Source organism: Durio zibethinus, chromosome 12, assembly GCF_047325235.1.
Source record: "Durio zibethinus cultivar Kanyao isolate XHJ-2024 chromosome 12, ASM4732523v1, whole genome shotgun sequence".
NCBI lineage: Eukaryota > Viridiplantae > Streptophyta > Magnoliopsida > Malvales > Malvaceae > Durio > Durio zibethinus.
This window is the reverse complement of record NC_143173.1, coordinates 22922224-22947280: the sequence shown is the minus strand read 5'-3', so window position 1 is coordinate 22947280 and position 25057 is coordinate 22922224. Positions and strand designations below refer to the sequence as shown.

Below are 25057 nucleotides of genomic sequence, written 5' to 3'. Positions count from 1 at the left end.
ACATCTAAATTAGAAATAATTTTAGAAGCTAAAATCAAAGTCAATTATCAATTTCTAAACCAATTTAAACAGTATGAAAAGAAATCAGAAATAAATAACAAAAACCAAAGAATCAAATAGAGGTGCAATAAAGAAATAGCGGCAACTATTTCACAATAGCGTTGCCATCGGCCACTGTTATATGAGAAAAAAATGACTATGAATTTGAATCACAATCAAAACAGCAAGTTACGGTCGAACAATAATGGCTTAACAGGGAATAATGGTCTGTTATTATTAGTATCTCTTTTTTTATCTACAGTTTTGAATTGTATAAAGAAAAAGAAATAAAGAGAAATAAGAATCATATGCCTACTAAAATCATATCAAAAATAAAAACTAATAATTCAATTCTTAGTAGAACCCATGAAAGTGAGAAAAAAAAAAGAACCATAAGATAAATCTGTAACCTTAGATCTTGAATTGATTAAACTTGAAAAGGGTTGGAAAAAAATCTTTGAATTTGTGATTGGGAATGGCTGTGGCCTACTTAAATGCATGTTGAAATTGGTAAGAGATGAAGGAACAAAGAGCTAGAAAGGCAGAGATTTTTGTGAGTGTATCGATTAGGAAAAGGGATTTACTAATTTACTGATTTTGAGTTATATGGGTTTGGATCTTTCTTTAAGAAAGAGAGAGAGAGAGAGAGAGAGAGAGAGAGAGAGAGAGAGAGAAAGAAATAGACAAAGAGTGAGATTATAGTGAGAAAGTGACTAAGAAAAAAGAAAAAATTAGTGAAGATTGAAGAAGAAGAAAACATGTGGGATGACTGAAAGTTGGATGATGTATACATGGGTGGGCAGAGGCTAGAGGGATGTTGTGGGCATGGCTTTTTTTGTCTCTTTTTCAAAACTTGAGGTTTTGTGCTTAGGGGCAAATGAGTGGGTGATTATATAGCACTCAGATTGTTTTTTTTTTTTAATTTAATGTATAATTTTATTAAAAATCTTTTGATAAATTTTAGTTATTGAGATTTTTTATTTTAAGGAAATCTTAAGGAAGTTTATAATTAAAAAAAATAAAGAAATAATAAGATATATATAGAGATTTTAGATGAAAAAAATTAGAAGTATATAATAAATTGAACGTAATTTATCATTAAAATGTTAATCAATTAATATGACAAAAAAGTAATTTGTCCTTTTATCCTTTTATCATATGGTAAAATTTAAAGTATATATCAATAATTATAGTTGATGAAATTTAAAATTATTATATTTTTAAATTTGTAATATTATTAAATATGGATGCTAGACATCTAACATATTATGTTTGGTTAATATTTAATTTATTTGGAGTTAATATTAAATATGAATTTGATTAAGTAAAGATTTGCTGCTAAATTAAACATGAATGCTTTTTCTAATCTAAAAAAATTTGTGAATAACTTTTTTCAAGAAAATAAAAAACATGAAGGTGTCATAAATTACTTTAAAAATCACAAAATAAAAGTTTTTATAATTATAATTGTAATTACTATATTTTATAATAAAATTTATAAAATTTAAAAAAATTCACGACTGCGATGACTATAATGATTATGATAGTTTCTGTTATATCTGCAAATGCGTGATTGTGATCATAATTTAAATCATTGACAAAAAATATAATAAACAAAACTGTGATTAATAAAGAAAAATAATCAAAACAAAACTGATGCACCAAAGAACATAAAACTCATATCAAATTTTAAAATCAAACTGACCTTAACTTAATTGTTCAAATAGTTTTAACAATCCTTGAAATAAATACAAAAAAACAACAATCAAACATTTAAAACACTTCAACAACCAACTAAAGTATAAAAACAGTTCAACAAACAAGATATAAAAAAAAATAGTAATCAATTTCAAATCCAAATTAAACAACATGCACTGGACTCAAAAAGGTAAAGTTGCGAGACCAAAATTAAAAATAGATGTAAATACTATGGCATCCAATCCTAATTTTAATGAACAAGGTTAGACCAAATTGTGACTAATTAAGTTAATATACATAACAAAGAGAAAGTGCCAATGAGAATCTATGTTTAATAGGAGATATGCTTTGTAGTCAATTAGTCATTTGTTTTCAAATTAATTAGGTAAAGCAAAAAAATAAAAAAAATTAAATATATGCAAAATAATATAAGAAGAACTAATACCCATTCATCTTCACAATCTTCAACACTTTGCTAGAGCATATTAATATATGTATTGACTTTCTTTGAGATTTCTTCTTGTATGGCATAGATACTTATCTAAAACATTTTAGAACATCATATGCTTTCATAACCTATTACATTAACCTAGAGAAAAACACTAAATAAGAGCTAAAAAAAAGAGGAAAACATTGAATTGACATGCTTTTTTATTCTTAAATATAGTTTTATTGTAGGACTTAAGAAAAAAATTATTTTCCTTACTTTTTGTTTTTCTTATTCTCTTTAATGTTTTTTCCTTTTCGTTCATTTTAACAATTATTAGCTATGAGTTACCTAACCTTTGAGGGCTAGCTTGGTTAATGGAATTTGATCTAAGGCCATGTTTTGATGTCTTTTACCCACCTCATCTCTACCTCTACTTTCAAACTCTGCTATTTGCCTTTTTCATGAGAATTCTCTTGAACCTTTATGTTTTTTTATGTTATTCATCTAAACAAAATTAAATCAAAATTTTAATTAAAAAATATACATGGAGTTTGCTAATTCTAAAGAGATTATAAAAGAAAAAAAAGTTCAATCATCATTACCTATACCAAGCATAAAGATGTGCTAAAATTTCACTTCATAATCTTTATCTTTCATGCCAAACATTTTCTTTTCAAAAAAATAAAAAATATTCACAACATTACTCGAAAGCCCACAATTCTTATAGTTAATAATTACCTGTATCAGGCATATAAACATGCGAAAATTTCACATCATAGTCCTTGTGCTTTGCGCCAAATATTCTATTTTTAGAAAAAATAACATTATTGGTTAATTAAAAATCAATACAATTGCGTAATATTCATAACTTGTTGGATCAGTAAGATCCATAGTCTCAAACACCCATAATGCACTTAAAAAATCGACACAAACTTACAATTCAATTGAAAAATCCAACAAAATCTAAAACCTAATACATGTGTCACTCCTAAGATCCATTTAGGATCCTTTTAATAGAGGGTTGTATTGATATAAAAAATTTGTTGTTTCTTAATTGGCTGGTTGACTATGTTTACAAGAACTAACTATTCTATTAATTGTAGTTGAAATGTTTGTTTGTATATATATTCTTTATATAAACAACAACATAAATAGCCAACTTATTCTTAGATTAGTTGGCATGTAATTGGAGTTGACATTTAAAGATTATGAGTTTAAGAGAGTTTATACACATAATGTCTTTTCAACCAGGTAAGTAGTAGGATAGAGAGTTTAAGGGTAAATTATGAACTTAAAAAAAATAATATAAGCAGGGAAAAGATTTCAACATAAAGCAATAATGTAGTGTTTTAGATATCTCAAATTTGATTTAAAGATGGTTACTTCTTAAAAAAAAAAAAGATTCAGGGCTAAAATTTTACACTTCTTTAAAGAAACAAATAAATAAATATATTTAACCAACATATAAATATATATTTAACATGTCTGTGGATTGGATCAGCCTTTGTCGTATTGTAAAGGCTTTGTTAAAGGTTTTGCCCAATTTAACGAGCTCAAAAGATTCAAAATTTATAACCATACATATTAAAAATTAAAATTATTAAAATATTATTATTTTAATATTTTTAAATATTCTTTTAAATTAAAATTGAATTAAATTTTTTAATAATTTAATGTCCTGATTCAGACCAAGTTTAAGCTAAAAAATCTTTGTTCAAAACCCAACTTAAATTGAGCCAAGCTTATAGGCTGAAAAGGGTAGATGGCCCATGGATAAGTCAGGTATATATAAAAAAAAAATTATTTTAGGTCTCTTAACTTATGATTACCAAATTGCATTATTTGCAAAATTACATGTAGTTGCATATTATGAATGATGAAAAATAATAATAAAAAAAAACACCTTTGAAGTACTTGTAATATTATATCTTAACATGAATCTAACAATTTCTTTGGTGTTAAATGGCCCAAGGTTGGTTTGAGACATATTTCCACATACAAATCACTTTCTTATTAAAATGAATGAATCTAAAATCTATAAATATATATAAAGGTAGCCCCTTACAAATCAATTCTCAATTTCTCTACTGCATCAGTAATTTTACTATTCATTTAAGGTAATTTTGATATTATTGTAATTATTAAGGGTATTTTGCAACAAAATATTGGACAAGAGAAAAAAAATTAAAGATGAAAAGAACCATGACCACAAGTGATGGTGTCAAAGTCGAGCTCCACCATTTATGAAAATGTCAGTGATGAAGCAGAAACTAAAATAAAAAAATTAAAAATTTTTAAATTTCAATAAAAATTCTTTAACATTCTCAAACTCAATATTAAATAACCTAAAATAAAAAAACATAAATCAAACTTAAATATAATAGAAAATAAACCAAAAATTTAAAAATTCTAAAACTCAACATCAACTAACCAAAAAAAAAAACATATATCAAACTTAAATGTAATAGAAAAATAAGCCAAAATTTTTTTTAAAAATAACCCATTCACCTACCAAGAGCCAAATCCTTCGTAACATCCCACCCAGACACATACAAACTATAAAATCATACAAAAAAAAAGAAAGAAAAAATCACATCCCATAGGAAGAGGAGTAGCAATGATGAAAAAATACAAAAAAAAAAGAAAAAAAAGCTTGAGGTTGTTTTAGGGCTTGATCTTTAGAAATGAGGAAGGTCAGGACCAGATAAAGAAAATAGTTGGAATTGGTGGCCAGTGGCGTGGTAAAAAAGGGCATTTAAAGGGTTGGACACTGTAACTTTTAGGTTCAGATCTACGGCTTTAGGACGAGTTTTAGCAAAAACTATGACTAGAAACGAAAAGTTTAGAGAAAAAGGGGTTGCTGACAAGTTTTTCAACCAAAAACATTTTTTTGATTGGAGAATAATGAAGAAAAATTGAAGAAGAAAAAAAAAAGGGTGTTATTGGATAAGAATGAAGGAAAGAAGAGAATAAGAAAAACCTAGGATATTGATTTTAAACTATGTAGTTTATTTTATAAAAGAAAAGAAAAAAAAAGCTGTTTTAGTAATTAAAATAATTTGGCCCAAAGTTAAAAATAAACAAAGGATTTCAAACCCAACCCAACCCACTCTAAAGTATTAAGGTTTTTATTTAGTTTTTAATTATTAAATAAAAATCAAAACCTTAAGAAAATATACTAATAATAAAAAAAGAAATGTAAAAATACAATCAAAAATAAAAATGTTTAAAAATCAAATTGAAAATTTTTATAAAATTTTGTAATTGGTTTTTACTTTTTATTAAAGATATTAAAAAAATAAAAAATGAAACAAAGCCTACTTGGCATAACAATTTTCAAATTCTATTAAAATTGATTTTCTTAATTGAAAGTTCCAACCCAATTTTTATAGATATTTTTTAAAAATATTATGATTTCAAATAATTTAAAAGACTAAAAGAATATAAATTAAGATTTTTTTTGTGGATACTAATATTCAAATCTTTGAATAAAAGAGATACATATATTCAAGTTTATATTTTTTTAAAATAAAATAGTATCACCCTAATACTTTTCATAAAAAATAAAAAGTTGCAAAAAAAGAAGGAAAAGAGGAAAATAGAACAAAAAAAATAATTGAGATTTTTTCCATTTCTCTCTTATAATCTTTCCTTTAAGTACCAATCATGAAAAAAAAACTATAAAACTAAAAAATGAAAATATCAATAATTAATAATTACCAATAAATTAATCATAACCAATAATTAAATAATAATAATAATAATAAAATTTACCATCAAATAGGGATAATTTCCAATTAATTGTCAAGAAAAGAAAAGTTCAAATCATAAAATTTTTTGTTTAATATTTATAAAAATATAAAAGATTAAAATCTTAAAAAATATAATATTAATAATAACTAAAAATATAAAATACATAAAAATGAAAATATAAATTGTTTCATTAAAAATTATAATTTTTATGCTATTCATATTTTTCTTTGTTTTTACCAAAAAATTATAATATATAATAAATTGGAAAGTTGATGCAATTAATCAAATAATTTTAAAAAATATAATGCTCTTAATATAATATTAAAAGTCAAAAACAAAAATAATAGTCATAAGATATTAAATAGTAGATTTAAATTTTTTTTAACTTCTAATATTTTCATAATATTTCATTTGTATTAATTTTTATTTTTATATTAAAATAAATAAAATTGTTTAAAAAAAATGATGAAGAAAGGTTAACCCCACTTAGCAGGTATCAAATTCTAGTTATATATATTTCTAAGGTAGGAAAATGATTTCTCTATGGGGGACTCTAATTTAGCTTTATTTAGAATCTAAAAATTATTTATTTGCACATGATTATTCCATCTTTGCAAACAAATTTTAATGTAGAATTCATTATCAAATTAAAATGAATTCCACTTTCATTAATTTGATACCATTACTAAACATAATTTTTTATGTTTTTCTTATATTTGAGATGATTAGAAATTAAACCTTAATTAATGAAATTATAAAAAAGTACTCAACAAATAGAATAAACAAATCAATTAATGAATCAATATATAAATAAATAAATCCAATATAAATTAATTGAATCAAACTTACATATAATAAGACTTGAATATAAGATTTTAAAATTTTTAAAAATTAGTCTCATCTTTGTTATTAAAAACAAAGCTTCTGTTAGAGGCCTTTTATGGTTATAAGGATATTATGGACTTTTTCTTCAAAAAAAATACTCATCAATAAAGTAAAAGTAAATTTATTATTTTGGCTCGAGCTAACATGTTGAGTCAACATTAAACTTTGAGACTTATGTCAACTCGATCACTTCAACTTATCAATTGAAAGCACATAAAAATATTGATTTGTCACTCTCTAATTGAGTTATGATCTATAAGATAAGATTGAGTTTGTAACATCAACTGAAAACTAACTATTTAAAACTCGAATCATCTAGACCCAACACTCTTACAGATATAAATAGCTTCCCTTGCACTAGACGGATGCATTCAATTTTATTTTTTTTTTTATTTCTTAAGTTTTCCCTCTTCACTTTTTTTATTATTAACTTAAGTATCAGAATACAAACATTTAAAAAACTCCAAACTTTTATTATTAATTGACCTCTCATCTTACAATTTAGATTCTTGCCCTTAATAAGACAGCTCGACATCGACAGCGTCGTTGCGGATACCAAACGTACCTTGATCCGACATCAACTTGAAATAGGCTTGGGTAATTGTCAAAGATATATTTTCTATATATAGTAATGTTTTTATTACATGTTTCATTTTTCTCATGTTGAGTTAGTTCATGTTTTCATCTTATTTTCAATTTCTTTTTCATTTTTCTTACTAAATAGATCTCATTTGGACTAGCGGCTGCGGAGCAGATGATGTCTTGGCCGCATTTTGGTGAAAAATTAGGCAAGTCTTTGATGAAAAACATTGACCTTGATTTCTAACTAGCTAGCAACTTCTATTAATTAATCTTGTATATACATAGATTGCAGAGGTTAATTAAGTTCCATTAACCTAGCTTCTGAAATTCTGAATTGATCGATCTCTCCGTGCTTCCTGTTAAAGGGATATATTCCCCATCTTTATCATTGATCACTGAGCAAAGTTTTGAGGAAGGCAGTTTGGTTACCGCTGACAGCGTTGGCAATGGAGATTGTTGGAGCCCCACCTGTTTAAAAAAAAAAAACTCTTGGTCTGGTTGTAGAAGACCCTTATAATTGTTTTGAAGGTTGGTAAAATATATAGTTATTGTCTAAAGTATCAGGAGTCGTGGGATCAAGATTTGCGACGTTGAATCCGCTCTCTGATTGGGACAGATTTGTAGGAGTGTAGTCCAGGATGATAACTTGAGTGTTGGGCATTGTTGCCTATTCTGCATGTTGGAGCTGTTGTCTAACAAGTTTGAAGCATCACATACATGTGGGAAAATCAGCATCACATTAAATAAACCCAGAAAAGGAATCAAACAACAATAAACTTTCAGATTACACAACTGACAAGGCAATCATCGAAATGGAGAGGAATGAGGCTTACACCAATACGAATATCAGATCACATGCCTGCTGAATAACACCGGGAACGATGGTAAACGCATTGGGGTATATAAAATGTAGCACTCAATTGAGCTTTTGATTGATAAAGCAATATTGTCATAAAAATGGTTGACAATAAAAAGGAGGAATAGGAAATTGAAGAGAACATATTGTGGTTTCCTGTCCTTGGAACTGGCTTCTTAGTCTGCGAACAAATGTATCCCTACCTATGTTTAACTAAATTTTCATTGATTAAGTCCCAAGAAAAGTTAAAAATTGTCTGATAAATGTTAAACAAAGTTCTGAAACTCAATAATGTGTAGTTGGTACTACAAATAATCAAAATTTAAGGCTCTGTCTCAAAATTATTCAATCTATATGTATGCAGGAGATAGTTTGAGATTGAATCCACTAATCACGGCGTGGATTTGGCAAATTTTCACACAAATTGAACTTTTTTGTCACCTCGAATATGGTTAAAGAAACCCAGAAACTTGACTTCAACATGCAACAACGTGGTAAAACGTAAACATCTTAGTTTTCTGCAGAGGCGGAGCCCGAGGGCAGCAGGGGCCTCTGCCCTCTAAAACTTTTTTTACACCATTCTAAATTAATAATTGAGTCTATCAAAATTAATATAACTCTCACTTTCTCCTATTCAATTCATTGTTTGGCTCCCTTTTAATTATTACTCGATTTCACCTCTACTTTTCTGCCAAAAGTTTATTGCCTCCATGATCTTAAAACAAATGTTCTCTGGCCAGCATTGTCAAGATTATAAAATGATGCTTTACGATTATATATAAATTTAATAAAATCAAAAAATATATTTTATATTTTTTTATTAATATAAATTATATTACATAAATTTTATATAAAATATAATATATATATACACGAATTATTAATATTTTATATAATATAAATGCATAATTTGTCAAAAATAATAAAATCATTGTACCAAATAATTGATATGACATATGATTCTGCTATGAAAATAGAAATAAAATAATGAACAGCGTACAATATAGGATTATGAAAATGACTGTAGGATTTTATTTTAAACCAAGATTTGATGAAAGCTGAACGGAAGTGTTACCTGTGTATATGTAAAATATCCCATGGTCTTATTCCTACGTCCTGAAAGACCTTACGTCCCATATGCGCATTGAAGGGCCAGCTGGAAAGAAGTCATGGTAGAACAATGTGAGATTCCGACCTCAAAAACAAGAAGTCATTACATAGTGCGAAATGTTTGTGATTTCAGCTACTTGATTCTTTGAAAGTTGGAAATAGCCATATCATTATCAATCAATCCATAAACAGGTATGATGACGAGAGAATTGATGAAATACTTCTTCAAATTACCACCAGAAACCATCATTCTCCCTGAAAATGTCCTTCTGCATATTCCAGTTTCATGCAGTTTTCTTCTTTATTTTTGTATTAATTCAATATTTAATTAAAGAGCTGCTTCTTGTTATCATATTAGTATAATTAAGGTAGTCGCCGTGAGTCAGTGTACAACCTCTATGGGAAACTTTTCGTAGAAATCACAAATAGTTTATTTTGAGCATATGATTCTGTTCTTCCTTGAGTCACCATATTGAAAGTGGCAGAAAAAGGGGGAAAAGTCATATGATTGTTGTAATAATAATTCCCAAAAGAGTTTAATGCCATGTCTCTCAAAAAATTGCAGTCACTTGGGAAAGGACTCAAGTGTAGGTTTGTAAGAGCAGTTGGTACTTCACAACAAAATTTGAATATAAGGGCTTGCTTGACTATCATTGGTCAACCAGCTGGTTTAATACACATCAAAGTTGTGGGAATATGTTAATTTTTGAAGAACATGAGATTAATGAATCTCATGGCGGGCAAGGCAGGGATAAAATATGATAAATGTTCAGGCTTTACCTCCAAAGCTTGATTAATGAATATACTGAGGCAAATTACAAGTTTACAACTAGTAAATTAATCTTGTTTTACAACTGCAATTGCTGTGGTGTGGTGGATTTGCTAAACTTGAGGATGGTTCAAATCCACAGATTGCAAATTGCAGTGGATGAATTGATAAATCAGAAAGGTATGTTTTTAATTGAATGAAGCTTCCTTCCCTCCTGTATGGTATAGATGGTCCTCTCTTTTCTGATAATTCATGTCATTATTTTAAAGCTATTTCATTAGGATCCATAAAAACTCTCATTTTTTCTAGAAAAAAAATATTGATTTAGTTTCCTGAACACAATTTAAGTGAAATAAAAATTTTTGAGGAAACAAATTTTCTAAGCATTATTTGAAGAAGAAATGGGTTCTAGATATATGGGCCTCCAAACTTCCTGTCCAAAAGGTAAGGGCCGCCCTCTATGGCACAGAAAAGTACCATTGAGCCCTATCCAAAATTTACTTCAATTCATTTCTGGAATCATTTGTTTTTTAAAAAATATGCAATAGATTTGAGATATTTTGCAGTATTTTAAATATGAAAATTTATCATAGAAATTCATGGGAATGAAATAATTCCATAATGAAATTCATCATAACAAATATAGGTATTGGCAGATATTTATTTTTCCTTTTTTTTTTTTAATCTTTCTGCCAAAATTTCCACAAAATCTAGTATAATGGAAAAGTAGTTAAATGGGTTTCCATTGGATTAAATTAACCAATAATCACGGTGACCCACAAAGCCAGGCCGACAGTGGCGGGCCCATCAGACCGCAATGGTAGCTTAGCTGCCAAAGATCTAAAGATAGAATTTTCTCTCACGCTACAAAACAAGCCAATCCCGTTTGGCCTAAACTTCACTGGCAGCGTCGGTAGCCAGTTAATCCCTTTGGCCTCGGATGAGTGCAAGCTCAGCCACACGTGCTGGACCTTTTCCAAACCTGACCCCATCTTTCTTCATGACCAAAGCATGGTGCAACAGATAAATCAAAATGACAAACGGATCAGATAATAAATATAGATTTCCAACTGAACGGTGAAAAACTCCTTCGAGTGGCTGTAAAATTCTGTATTTTCACCCATTTGTGTCTAAAATCACTCTTCATCTAGCTAGTTGATCTTTATTAATGGCTAGGGAATATTGCTTTGGGGTTTTATGATCCCAGTCTTCTCTTCAAGTCTTTAGGGCTGGCTCAGCCAAACAACGGGGAAGAAAAAAGAAAAGAAAAGAAAAGAAAACGACAGAAATGTTTCTTTAATTATGAGTTATGAGGCTAAGAACTGCACTCTCCAATGGCGAGCAAAGGGCGCATGTTAGCATATTGCAATAATTCAGTAGACCAAGTCATTTGATTGGTTTTTGTCTCAAAGACTTGGAGTCGATAAGAAAAGTTAAAAAAAAAAAAAAACTGAATTGTTTTTTTTTTTTTATATAAAAAAATTCGAAAGTAGATAAATAACTTAATATTTAGATCAATTAAGATATATTATATTAGACAATTAAAAAAAATAATTATAAAAATACATTCAAAATAATTTTAATAAATAGTCATCAATAGAATCCGAATTTATAATTTTTTCGTTGGGAAAGACTATTCTTAATCAATTAAAGCAACTGGTTAAAAAAATCTGAAGTAGTTGTAAGTAATCTGTACCTGTTTTAATTTAAGGAGAGATTTAGTATATATATTCTTTGGGTTTCCCTTTCTTTCATTTAACTCGAAATTTGGCACCATGCTCAGGTGGTGCACTTAGCACGTGAAGATGGTCCCCATCCAATTTCTTTTTATTTTTCTTTTTGCATAATGTGCAACCCATTATTCATCTTTGCCATTAGTGCAACTATGTCCTCGATCCTTTTCTTTTCCTGGTCCAGTTCCAGTTGTTGGATGTGAATACAAATGAGTTAGTGCGCTTGGCTAGTTCCTTCTCCATCTATTTCTTATCAAAGGAAACACCTTGGCTGAGGGAAGATGAATACATTGCTACAGAGGATAATACAGGCACAAGAGAAGCAGATCAAGACTAAATTGAAACTGAGAGAGTAAATGGAGAAATGGGTACATCATATATAAAAGAAAATGAATGAAAAATTAACTGAAAAATTATCCGAATGGAGACAGAGAAGTAATCTGATATATACTAGTCAATAGCCATGAAACAGCTTTTAAGGAAAGCAAGACTCATGAAAATGAAAAGTGTTTTGAAGGGAAAGGAAGAGAAGAGCATCAATTCATGATGCTGGGTAAAGCATGATAATTATGAATGATACTAATATGAATCAGCAAAACCTGCAGCTTTTCCAGCAACAAAAATTGGCGGCAAGTTTTGTAACAGTTAAGACTATGGTACTTGGCTTTGCTTCGGGTATGCAGTTTTGAGTTGGTGCATGATATCAAAGCCAGTGCAACTACATAGGAGGGGAGTAACAGAAGATGAGAAAATGGGTGCTCATACAAGGCAGACCATGACGAGAGATATCCGGCATGAGTGATTAACTCTGCGGGAAGATTTAGGTGAGAAGATGAATTGGAGCTTTGCATTGAATGATTGACTAATAGAATTATGTCTGATTGCAGTAAATACGGGCAAGAAAGGATTGAACTTTTACATATGCATGTAGCTAGATATACAGGCTCCTTAGAGAAAGTTGGACCAGAATAAGGCAATAGGACTAGACTACAAGAAAACAGCTTCATATTAATTAGTTTCATGATCACATAAATTAATGGAGCAAGAGAAGCTATTTTCTACTCCTTTTAAACCAGCTCAAGCTGGTAGTTTCGGGTTTTTCCTTCCTACCTAAGAGAAATTATTATTATATAGACTTATCCCATCACGTCTAGCCCAGAATTCGGAGAGACATGATCTTATAATTAATTAATCTTAGACAAACAATGAAGAATAATTACACAAGATCGTAAGCTAAAGTGGTTATAATCTCATCATATGTACTAACTGAGACGGTTGTGTTTGCAGTTCTCATGAGCAAAATTTTCTGGCAATGAACCAAGCTGTGAACAAGTGCAAACCAATTAAGACATTCATTCTTTGTTAGGAGAATCAAAATTTCAATCTAATCAATCAGCTGCAGTTTATCTGCTATTCATCATAGGAATTTAACTGGCGACAGTCAATGAGAATGAAAAGCAGAGATGTAGCCTGACTTGACATTTTGTTGAATTTGGCAACAAAATGCATGTTCATTGCTTGAAAAACAAGATGGTGGACCGCCACTCCTTTTGATGTTGCTGATTATATGTTCATATTAGTTGGGGAATCTAGTTCAATACTGTGATCAGAAAACCGATACTTCCATCAATATTGGCGCAACCTAAGCTCTCATCATCAGCAAAGATGAATTAGAATTCTATACAGTCAACAAACTTAGCTGATGAAAGAAGGGGTGACGTTAAAGAATTAGACTTCCCATTCCATCTCCGACCTGTTAGCTATACTACTATTGGCTTAAATTAAATTTTTTTGCAAAAAAAAGTTAAATTTATCTTTGACATTAGTCCAATATAATAATCCAGGTAAGAAAATTCAGTTTTTTGTACTTTTAAAAGGCTGTAAAGTAGTAATTAGATAAACAAGTCCAGTTAGGCAGTCTAAACTTGTCAATATGATATACGAGTAGGAAGAAGATTGATCTCATCTAAAAATTTCCAGTTCATGTGGGTCCTTGAGTACGACTGGCACATCCTACATCCTTAATGACAAGGCCAACAAACTTATACTATTAGGGTTTTAATTAATAATTTTATAAAACAAAAGTGGCTGATTGAGGATAAGAACATGAATTATAAAGATTGTAAGTAATAAAATTTGAACTTCAAATTTAATAGATTTTATCTTTTAAAAATAATTATATAAATCCATTAAGATAAATTTTGGATTTGATATTAAATAATATTTGTTTGTTGTTTTCTATGATTAACTTTGTTTGATGTGTACATATAAAATAAATTTATATAAAATTAGATGTTTTGATTATTTTAAACATGTTATGAATCTTAATTTAATAATGCTTAATTAAAGCATGGATTAAGAATTAAGCGGTACATTTTTTAATATTTAAATTATGAATCTTGATTGAAATTTATTTTTGTTTTCTAATGGAGTAGTTTTTATATGACAGATAATGATAAATAGTTTAAAAATATAACACTGAATATTTCAATAAGACACATAAATATTTTGTTCTTAAATATATATTATTTACATATATTATAATTATTTATGTAATTTCTTTTCAGATTTTGGACTATTTACCATATTTCTTGATCAACAAAGTTGTCCCATAGCTTTCATAAAAAAAAAAAAGAAAAAGGGTTGTTTCATGGTTAAGTCTAGACTGTAAGATTCTAGGTTTGACTTCTTGGCGGTAATGAATTAGACAGTTTGGACTGAGCTGACCATGTGGCTTTAATTAGGCCGATGCAGGAAATACAAAAAGAACGTTTGCGGTATATATATATTAAGAAAATTTTGTCAATTTCGTTATTTTTTTATTCAAAAATAAACAAATAAACAATATAACAACAAAATTGAATAAATTTAAGTCCATCAACATAATTCAACACTTACCTGTAATATAATGACAAATTTAATCTTAATGTTCAATCTGTTGGAGGTTATATGTGGATTCAAAATTTTCTTATACCAATTCTTGTTGGGGACTTGAAGGACATAATTGATTATTTATAGTTAGTTCAACCATATAATCTCTCTTTCTCTTCTTTTTTTTTTGTATTTATTTGATTATTTTTATAAAATAGTATATTGAAATAAAATTTAAAAATATGTTTTGAAAAAAAAATGTGATAAATGTGGTTAAATAATTGAAAAAAAAAAATCAAATTACTCTCTCTATATAACAAACTTTTACCTAGTAAGAATGATTCATTACATAATAAAGAGAAAGAAACATATAGGAGATAGTCTTTTCACTTAAAAAATGAAGAGAAATTATTGAAAATTTAGGAAGCTTTGGTTACTAAAATTAAATTAGACTCACCAACTCTAGCAATAACTTTATAAATTAATATAGGTCTATTTTCCTTTTGGGGGGTTTTAATTTTGTAATTGACATTATCCAGCTGGACTTGGTATAATATTTAGTTAATTAAGTGATCAACACTCTTTCTTTCAAAAAAAAAAAAAAAAGGTAATCAACACTCTTGAAAGACTTGCATGAATGTTAAGACTTTCTAGCTAGCTAGCAATTGAAGCGAATTAGCTAGGTATGTAATGCCTGCGAACCATGAATTATGGAGCTAATTTGTTATGTATTTAGAATTAAAAGCTTATTAAAAAAGCCTAAAATATGATAAAGAATTAATGAAAAGTTAAAAAGAATCAAGATTAAACTTGCTCTGATATAATATTAAAAGAAGAAATATATGATTTAATTATTGACTAGCAACCAACATCCACAACAAAAAATCCGAAACACATTGTTAATATTTTCAATTGTAATAAAAATACATGAATTATTATATATGTAGTGTATATAATATATGAAAAACAGAAAAAATAAAAATAAAAATTACATCATTTTACAATTGATTTAAAATAAATATTTTTAAATCAATGATTGATCATTCCTTTCATTTTCATAATTTTCTCATAATTATCCTTAAAAAATTCTTACAGAACGTCAATACTTTTAATGTTACACACTTTAGCATTTAAAAAAAAAAAAAGTGTGGGAGTGTAAAGGTAGTATGATGTTTCTACTTCTAAATAAAGTTTATTGCACAAAAAATCTGAAACTAAATTGCTGACTATAGTTCAAAATGCAAACTCTGAAGAATAAAGGGCACAGGCTAGCCATTTCTTAATTATCCTTTGATCATACTCTACTACTCCTAATTATTTCTTCTGATTATTATTTTATGTAATTGACATTTTTGTTCTTTGAACATAGTTTTCATTCACCAGAATTTTCCAAAAACACTTACCTATCCAACGAAAAGTCGAAAACAACAAGTCATATTTACTCAAATACATGAACTTTCTAGGGTTGAATTACATTTAGATACATTGTATAATACTACAGCAAGTTTGGTACAGTGAGAGAATTTGGAAGAAGAAAATTGAAATGAAAAAAGAAAGGGTAAATTAGAGATACAGGGAGTTTCCAAATATTCATTTAGATGTCAAATAAGTCCCTAAACCATGAATATGCTTCCAATAGATCTTAACTCTTAACTTTTATGTTATCTTTACCTTTGTACAAATTTATCCTTAGACCTTATTAGAATTTTTTTTTTTTTGAATTACCATTGAAGTTCAAACTCGAAACTCTTAATTCCGAAATTATTTTCAATGTCATTCAATATTGGTAAAATTCATTTCAAAATGTGAAGGTTTTAAAGCTATTAGCTAAAAATGGAGTTTTATCTATTTTTTTAATATGATGATAATAGCCTTAAATTTAATGGCTTAATAAATTATAACCCTTACATAAAATGTTCATGTAGCATTAATTAACTAAATTATTTATTTTTAAAAGTTTCGATCATAATTAAGTATTATATTTATATAATCAACTTTTAAATCATAATCAAATTAAAATTTTAGGGTTTTAGAAATTATTTTTTACAACTAAGTCAATACCTCATTAGCTTAATTAACTATATTATTAGAATTTAGAAGGATTGAAAAGAGGTTGTGAAGAAAAATCAGTTTAGTGCAAAATAAAACAGAAAATGAGAGTTAAAATTAAAAAAAAAAAAAGTAACAATTTTAAAAATCGTCTATCTTAGATTTTGTGAGATAAAGAAAAATAAATTACAAAATGAGAGTTAAATTTTATTTAAAAAAACAATTATCAAAATTTGAAGAAACTTATTTTTGTCTTGAGAAGAAAAAATAGACTAAAAAAGTATACTTAAAATTTAAAGAAGAAAATGAGAGAGTCGTTGCTGCTAGAGAGGAGAAGGAAGGGGGGACCCACCAATCTCATCTTAAAAGTATAAACGATAAAACTACCCACTCCCATCATTTTGTATTCTCCCCCAATTCCACCCTGTCACACCCTCGTACCCTGTCCCCTTCACCTTCTCCTGATTCCTCCACCGCCTACCTTCTCAACCGGTCACCATCCTAATGCACGTGACCCTCACGTGCATTCCCGCCCACCACCCCCCAACCCTCCTTTCTGTGGTGCAACAAATAACAATTAGAGAGAGAAAAAAACTTGATGTTATATTATAATTATAATTATAATTATTTGTTTTGTTATTAAAGAAAAAAAAATTTTCTTGGTCTTGGTGTTGTTGTTGTTTGTTGTAGTATTTGGGTTTTGCACTTTCTTTGTTTTCCCTCTCTCTTTTATAATTTGTCTCACAGAAAAATCTGACCCCTTTTCTTTTGAAAGATCATTTCTTGCTTTGGTCTTTTGCTTGGTTTCTTCAAATTTTCTTTTCCTTTTTGAGAGAGGAAGTGAAAGGGAAAAAGAATCTTATCTTCCATCGATGAGGATCAGGAAAAGACAGGTTCCACTGCCTTTCTCTTCTATTTCACCAGTGCCTCTTTCATCAGATCCCAACTTTAACCAGTCTCCGGTGGTGCAACTCCCCCTGCAGCAGCACCTTCCTTTACCCACTCCTTGCTTTGATCCTCAGTACCCCTCCGATCATCCCAATCACCCGATCGGACAGCGTCTACTAACCCAAGGCGATTCATCCGCTTTCCCTGGAACAACAACACTACTACACGGAGAAGAGCTGAGGAAGAAACAAAATTACTTGGTTAGTTCAATGATTCAGTCCCAATAAAAAGAATCAAACTTTTTTGGTCATTTTTATCATAGTTTTGAAGAGTGCACTAGTGTTCACTGCAATAAAAAGAAGCATCTTGTTTGAAAATCTTTGTTATTTTGATTAATTTGCACCCATGGAAATTGCATTAGGTAGAAAATACAAATTTGCTAAGTGGGATCCTTTGTATTTTTTACTTTTTTGTAGGCTGTGAAGCAACGAGGAGGAGGAGGGGAGGAAAGAGGAGGAGAAGGGGAGAAAAGTAATGATACCAGGTACGAAAAAAGGGTTGAAAAAGTTAAAAATAAAAACCAATGTTCTTCTCATCTTTCATGAAATCTTGTAGTAAAAAGGTGAAAAAAGGATCTAAATACTGATCTTACATTTTTAACCAACACAAAAAGAAAAGAAAAATACTAGTAAAATAAAAATAATACTGTGAGTGGAAATACTGTTTTAGATGTTTTTATATCAGCTTTGGCTAGCCACCATACCTTCCCATCTAATCTAATCTTAATTCTAACTCGTAAGTCTCGAATATATGTCAATGCGGTGCACGTTAGCATGGGATACTGGTCCCCGTCTCAACGAATATTAATGTTTACATCTTGCTCTATTTTGCTATTGTTTGATTTATTTATTTTCTTTTATTTTTTTTTTCTGGCTGTAAAAAATTTTGTTTGTGGTTGTGGATCTTCTGGGTTTGGTTGGTTTTCTAGGAAGAAAACTGTTTTGGGTGCAGAACTAGGAATTGGGTCTCTTCCACAATCGAGTTCTTCCCAACAAGGTAAGAAATTATTTGCATTAAAAAAAAGAATGAAAATCACTAGTGTTTGATATACTCCGTATTGAAGGTGTTGCTGCTTTTCTTGTTCTTTGATTGCACTAAATGAAGCTGTTGGGAGATGGGGTGAGGGAGAGAAAAGATTTCCATTGAAGAAGAGAAGAGGGAGCTTCGAAAGAAGAAGGAACGATGATGATGATGAGATAATGGCTGAAAAAGATAATAAGAAAGTGATGATCAACACCAACAAGATGAAGACTAAGATGAACAAGAAGCAAAAAGAGAATGAACATGAAGAAGATGGCAAAGACAGTGCTAGCACCACTGTTGATAATAATAATATTAGTAGTGCAAAAAAGAGAGGTCGAGGTGGTACACTCATGGAAGGGTCAAGATGCAGTAGAGTTAATGGAAGGGGATGGAGATGTTGCCAACAAACCCTCGTTGGTTATTCTCTTTGCGAGCATCACTTGGGTAAAGGTAGGCTGAGGAGCATGACCAGTGTTCGAAGCCGATCTTTAGCTAGTAGCAATAATGCAGCAAAGGAGGAGAAGTCTAACAATGATCATAAACATCAGACATTATCGAATTATTACTCGTCACCAGCTCAAGAAGCAAAGCAAACAAAGCGTGAAATGCTTGGTGAAAATGGGGATGAAGAAGGGGAAGATCAGAAACCATTGATGATGGCAAAGAAGAGGGTGAAGCTTGGGATGGTTAAAGCTCGATCAATAAGCAGTTTGCTGGGCCAAAGCGACAATGCAATTGAAGTTGCTGATCATAATAACTAGCAGCGAGTGTATAAAAAAGAAATAATAAAAGGTTTGAGGTTACATTAAATATATTATTTATTATTTTTATACCCGGTGCAACTGTTTCCAGCTTCGTTTTTGTTCGAGATTCTTGATGAACGGATGCTTGATTAAGTGTTTTCAGTTATCGATTTTCTTCTTCTTTGCGTTTTTATCTTTTGTTAGTGCCTTTATTTTATGAATGATGGCTTAATATTAAAGAAACAGATTGGAGTTTTTTCCAATTAATTGCAGGATTATCTGGTCGAAATGTATATATATACCTTGACAAGGACTAATATATGTTTTTTACTAGGGAAAGTGCATGAAAATCGAGTCCTAGTCATGGCTGCACAGCACAAGGTTCGGAAAATTCTTGATCAAGGAAGAAAAAAGAAATCTGATTAAGAAATAAATTAACTGAATCTATGCTTGATTAGAATTATTGACTTCTGCCTATAAAATGGAAATGGCCTAATGAATTTGCGGGAATTTTTTCTAGGCAAGATTTATCTGTTGAAATTTGTGAAATTTTTTACTAAAAATGATTAAATAAAAAATTTTAATTGATAAATTGGTAGAATTCAATAATAAGATTAATAATATAATAAAAATGATTTAACAAAAATTTTAATAAAAAATATAAATTGATAGAATTCAATAACAAGATTAATAATATATAAAAAATAATAAAAATATTATTTATAATTTAAATTTGATTAATATTTATTTAAGGATAAAATTTTATTAAAATTTTTAGTAAAAATAACTATCTAAAATATATCAAAATTTATTAAAATTTTTGAAATTTCGTATGCTTGATCAAGACTTTTCAATTTATCAACTTGGATGTTCAATTTTTAATTTTTATTTAATCATTTTTATAAAAATTTCAAAAATTTCATCTTAATAATTTCATTTAAACCTGCCCTTTTTCCAAGTATTACTATTAATATCTAAGTAATTTTTAGGAATGTTAATATTACCCATGTTTGATGGGAAACCTGATTTTTTTACCTAAATAGCAATGGAGATGACTATTAAATTTTGGAGATGAATATAAAATTGGGTATGATTTTAAAATTTTTATCGGGTAAAAGGATAAGAACGGCTAATATAGCACTCATTCCATATTCATACCCATACCTTATATATATATATAGATATATATATTTATTTATTTATTTTGGAGATGAAGATGAAGTTGGATATGATTTTAAAATTTTTATCGGGTAAGAGGATAAGAACAGTTAATAAAGCATTCATTCCATATTCATACCCATACCTTATATATATATATATATATATAGTATATTGATTTTTTATTAAATAATATAAATTTTTAGTTTAAATTAATTAGAATTAATATATTTTTTATTTTAAAAATATTTATTAATATATATTTATAAAAACTTACATAAATATGTAAAATACAAATAAAAAGGCTAAAAATTTTCAAGTTTCATATCAACTGCTGTTGCTGAAGAAAATATGTAGTACTAATTATCAATTATTTTATATTTGATGCATTATCAAAGTTTAGACTTTATATATTGTAAGTGAATTAGATAATATCATTTTATTAATGAAATAAATTAGATTTACTGATAGTGTATAGAATTTATACACTAATAGTGCATCAAATATAAACTCTTACTAAAATGATTAATTGAAATCATTCTAAAACTTTAAAATTGGCTAAAACAATAACAAAAACTTTTGAACTTTACTATTTTATTTGGATAATCTCCAATATTTTTATTACAATCAAATAAACCCTTAGTTTTTACTTTGTACCCAAATAAATGTTAAACTTTAATTTGTAATTATATAGCTTTTAATTTGTATATAAATAAACCCTTAATGTAAATCAAACTTTTGTATGAAATAAGAGTTTCTTTAGATATAAATCAAAAAATAAAAATTTATTTGAGTATAATAAAAATATAAAAACTTATGTAAGTATAGTGATAAAGTTTAAAAACTCTTTTAATAGTTTAACCTTTAAAATTCTTAAAGTGCAGGCCGGCATGATCATAAAAATGAAGTTAGTTGAACATGCTAAACTTTGCATCTCTTGTATTTTAGATGTATAAGTTTGGATTCTTCTCAATCGAGAAAAAAAAAATTCATATATGATGTTTTTATAATTATACCAAGTTATTCTTTTCACAGCATGTTAGACTTCGTTAACAAATTTGATAATAGATTTTGTTTTCACAAGGGTGATAGGTTCTAATATATATATATATATATATATATATATATATATATATATATATATGTACACACACACATTCATACACACACAAATGACTAGCAAAGTTTGATTCTACCCCGAAATATCCAAGAAGCTGAATCCAACGGACTCAATTGGACAATAAAATATAACACAATACTATTCAACTTGAATCCAAATTGATTTAAATTCAACATAATTAGAACTCAAATTAATTTAAACCTGGATGATCTAGAATATTTATTCAAAATTATTCAAAATTAATTTGAATATAATTTTATTTTTTAAAAATATTAATGTTATTAAATATAATAACTATAATATAAAATTTTAATTTATTAAATTTTAATAACTTTAAATTATCTTTTCAATAGTAGCCTTTCTTTACTATTATTTTTCTTAATTATAATTGACATCAATCCTTTTTTTTTTTTTACTCTAACAATATAATAAAGAAAATAATTAAATAGATAAATAATAACTTTAAAAATCCAAAAAAAGCCATAAACTTAAATAAATAACACTAAGTCAATAAAACTAATTATAACACACGATACCATCCAATAAAATTACAAATATCAATATCTTATTTTTTGGAGTAGTGAGTTTGGTTGAAATTATTAGTTAGTTGTCTATTTTTTATTTATTTATTTTTTGTCATTCAAGGGGACAGAGCCCTACGTTAAGGGAGAAGAGGAAGGCTAGGGTTTGAACCCAGCTTTAATGTCTTCTTTAAGGCTGTCTTAATCACTAAACCAAGCAGTTGAAGACTATTTTTTATTTATTATTAATAAATAATATGGGTGAATAAAATTTTATGAAATATCAATATGAACCACTAATAATAAATTAATAATTAATGCATAAAAAATTAAAAATAAAATCAAGCCAAAAATGAGTTGAACTCCAAATAACTCGAATTTTTTTTACGCAAAATAACTTAATTCAAAATAACTCAATTCAAATCTAACCTAATCCATGAATTTACCATTTCAAAGTTGAAATGATAGGAAAGGATCAAAATTGGCGTAGGAAAAAAGCTAAAATATTAAAAAAAGCTCTTGAACCATTCAATTTTATTTAAATGTCTCTATATTTTTGTTATATCTAAATAAGATTTTATCTTTTTATTTGTATCTATATAAACCCTTATTTCAAATAAAAGATTGATTTATATGAAGAGTTTATTTAGGTACAAATTGAAAATTAAAAGTTTATTCAATATAAATTAAAAATAAAAGATTTATTTGGATGTAAATTAAAAGTTAAGGTTTATTTAGGTGTAATAAAAATATAAAGATTTATTAATTTAAATAAAGTGATAAAAATTTAGGGTTGTTTTATTATTATTTTAGCCTAGAAAAACAAAAAGAATGGATCAAAACTGTTGTGCAAGTCAATTAGATAAGAAAACTTACTATGATTTTTTTTTTTTTTTTACGTGAGGAGCTGATGTCCAGTTCCGATGTTGAGTTTCTTGGCTCTGGGGAATGGGTGTCGTGTTGTCTCCTTACCTTAATTATTGGACGTTGGGGTGTCTAGACCTTTGCATGGGACAACATAATGCTGATCATGGTTTAAGATACGCTAAGAAACATTAATTTCAAAAACATTTTTGGTCATTTTCCCTGCGGTAGTTAGAAAATCCTGTCAAATGATTTGATTTGCCAAGAAAATTTGCTCTCATGAACATTTCATAAAAGCATGAATTAATTGGTTATTTTGCATCGAGAAAAAAATACAATGTAATATGGGTATTTGAAGAGCATTCCACACAGTTCATTCCTGCCTATAGTGCAAAGAGCTATCAGAAGTGCATAGCAGCAAGCAAACTTATGTGGCTCAAATACAATCAAATAATTGTTCCTCAGCCTTGGCCATTAAACTTGACAATGAGACTTTTCAAAGATGGAGACCAATTTGGAATGAGACCATGGCCAAAGCCATCTCCACAAGTTGAGGTCTCCTGCCCCTTAACCTCTCTACTCTTATTTTGGAACAGTAAAACACGCTGAATTTAGCTTCAGTCTTTTGGAAACTCTAAACCCATTTTAATCTAGCCTTGATTTGACATTTACCTACTAGCTTTGCAATTAGTTATATATGCTCAATGAGTCCGCAGATCATATAAACCTGGAATGGCAATTATCAAAGAGAATTTTTTCCCCAAAGCTCTGATGCACTGTTTTCCACCTTCCCATGCATGTTTCACATAGCTTAAATTTCTGGCTGTCAATCAACTTGTTTTTGCCCTACACGCCCCAGCTTCATGCCATTGTGGGGTAGCCCAACCTAACTAGATTATCAAATTTAATGTCAAGTGACCTATTAACTAGATTACCAAATGCATGTTTCACATATCGAAACTAACAGCCACCGTAACGAACACACATACAACTGGATTAATGGGTACTGTTTGTGGTGAGCTAATTTTGCCCAGGATGGTGGTAAAAAGAAAACAAAAAAAAATTGTTTATGATATTTCAAACTTTAGTTGATGATTATGAAACCCACACTGATTGGATGTTTGATAAAAATTTGGAAATTGGGTGGAGCCAGAGGCTACAAAAGTTGTCGTATTGAATGTATGGACTATGGGGATCCAAATTGTAGTATATCTATCTGTATATCTGAATGCCTGTTTTAAAGCAGTGGACAGAGTTAATAACTACAAGAATAGTCGAAATCCCAATCCCACCATCGAAACTCTTTTAATCCATATATACGTCGAATTGAAATAAATATACTATATACATATATATATATACACACATACATGATATAGTGATGCGACATTTTTTTTTGTCAAATCAGGCCTTCTGATCTATATATATATGCTACTTAATTTATTTTTTTAATGATGTTAGATTACGTGGCACGCTGACAGACAAAATGAAAGTTCAAAGTATATGAATATTTCTTTTAGTATAAGTATTACAGTATCTACATCTTTTCCTGTATCATTAATTATCGGGCAAACAAGACATCATCCCTTCTTATTTTATAGTAGTTTTTTGTTTCTTAAGAATGATTGAATTGTCATATATTTATTTGTTCTTTTTATGTTCATGTATGTATTTGTTGATATAACCCTTAACAGTTTACAAAATTGTAATTAAATAGTAGTTCTTACTCTTTTATTTGCTAACTTAAATTTATTCTGTAAATAAAAAAAGTAGGAAAGCTTGAGTTATTTTTTATTTGTTTTCATTTGTTTTGTAAATATAAGTTACACATGATACAATGTGTGATAGAATATTTACTCATAGCAGTGATTAAACAAAAAAAACCTTTGCTGCCAAAGTTTTATT

At 28.3% G+C, this 25057-nt stretch overlaps 1 protein-coding gene across 1 annotated transcript; it reads left to right on the top strand.

Annotated features, from left to right (window-relative positions):
- The first annotated feature begins 17392 nt into the window (after positions 1-17392).
- LOC149515896 (WRC protein) lies at positions 17393-19682 on the top strand. The gene is made up of 4 exons (XM_089741692.1): positions 17393-17923; positions 18140-18207; positions 18652-18719; positions 18828-19682. Exons 1-4 carry the CDS (start codon positions 17648-17650, stop codon positions 19505-19507), a joined length of 1092 nt encoding a protein of 363 aa, XP_089597818.1. The 5' UTR covers positions 17393-17647; the 3' UTR covers positions 19508-19682.
- The last annotated feature ends 5375 nt before the right edge of the window (positions 19683-25057 follow it).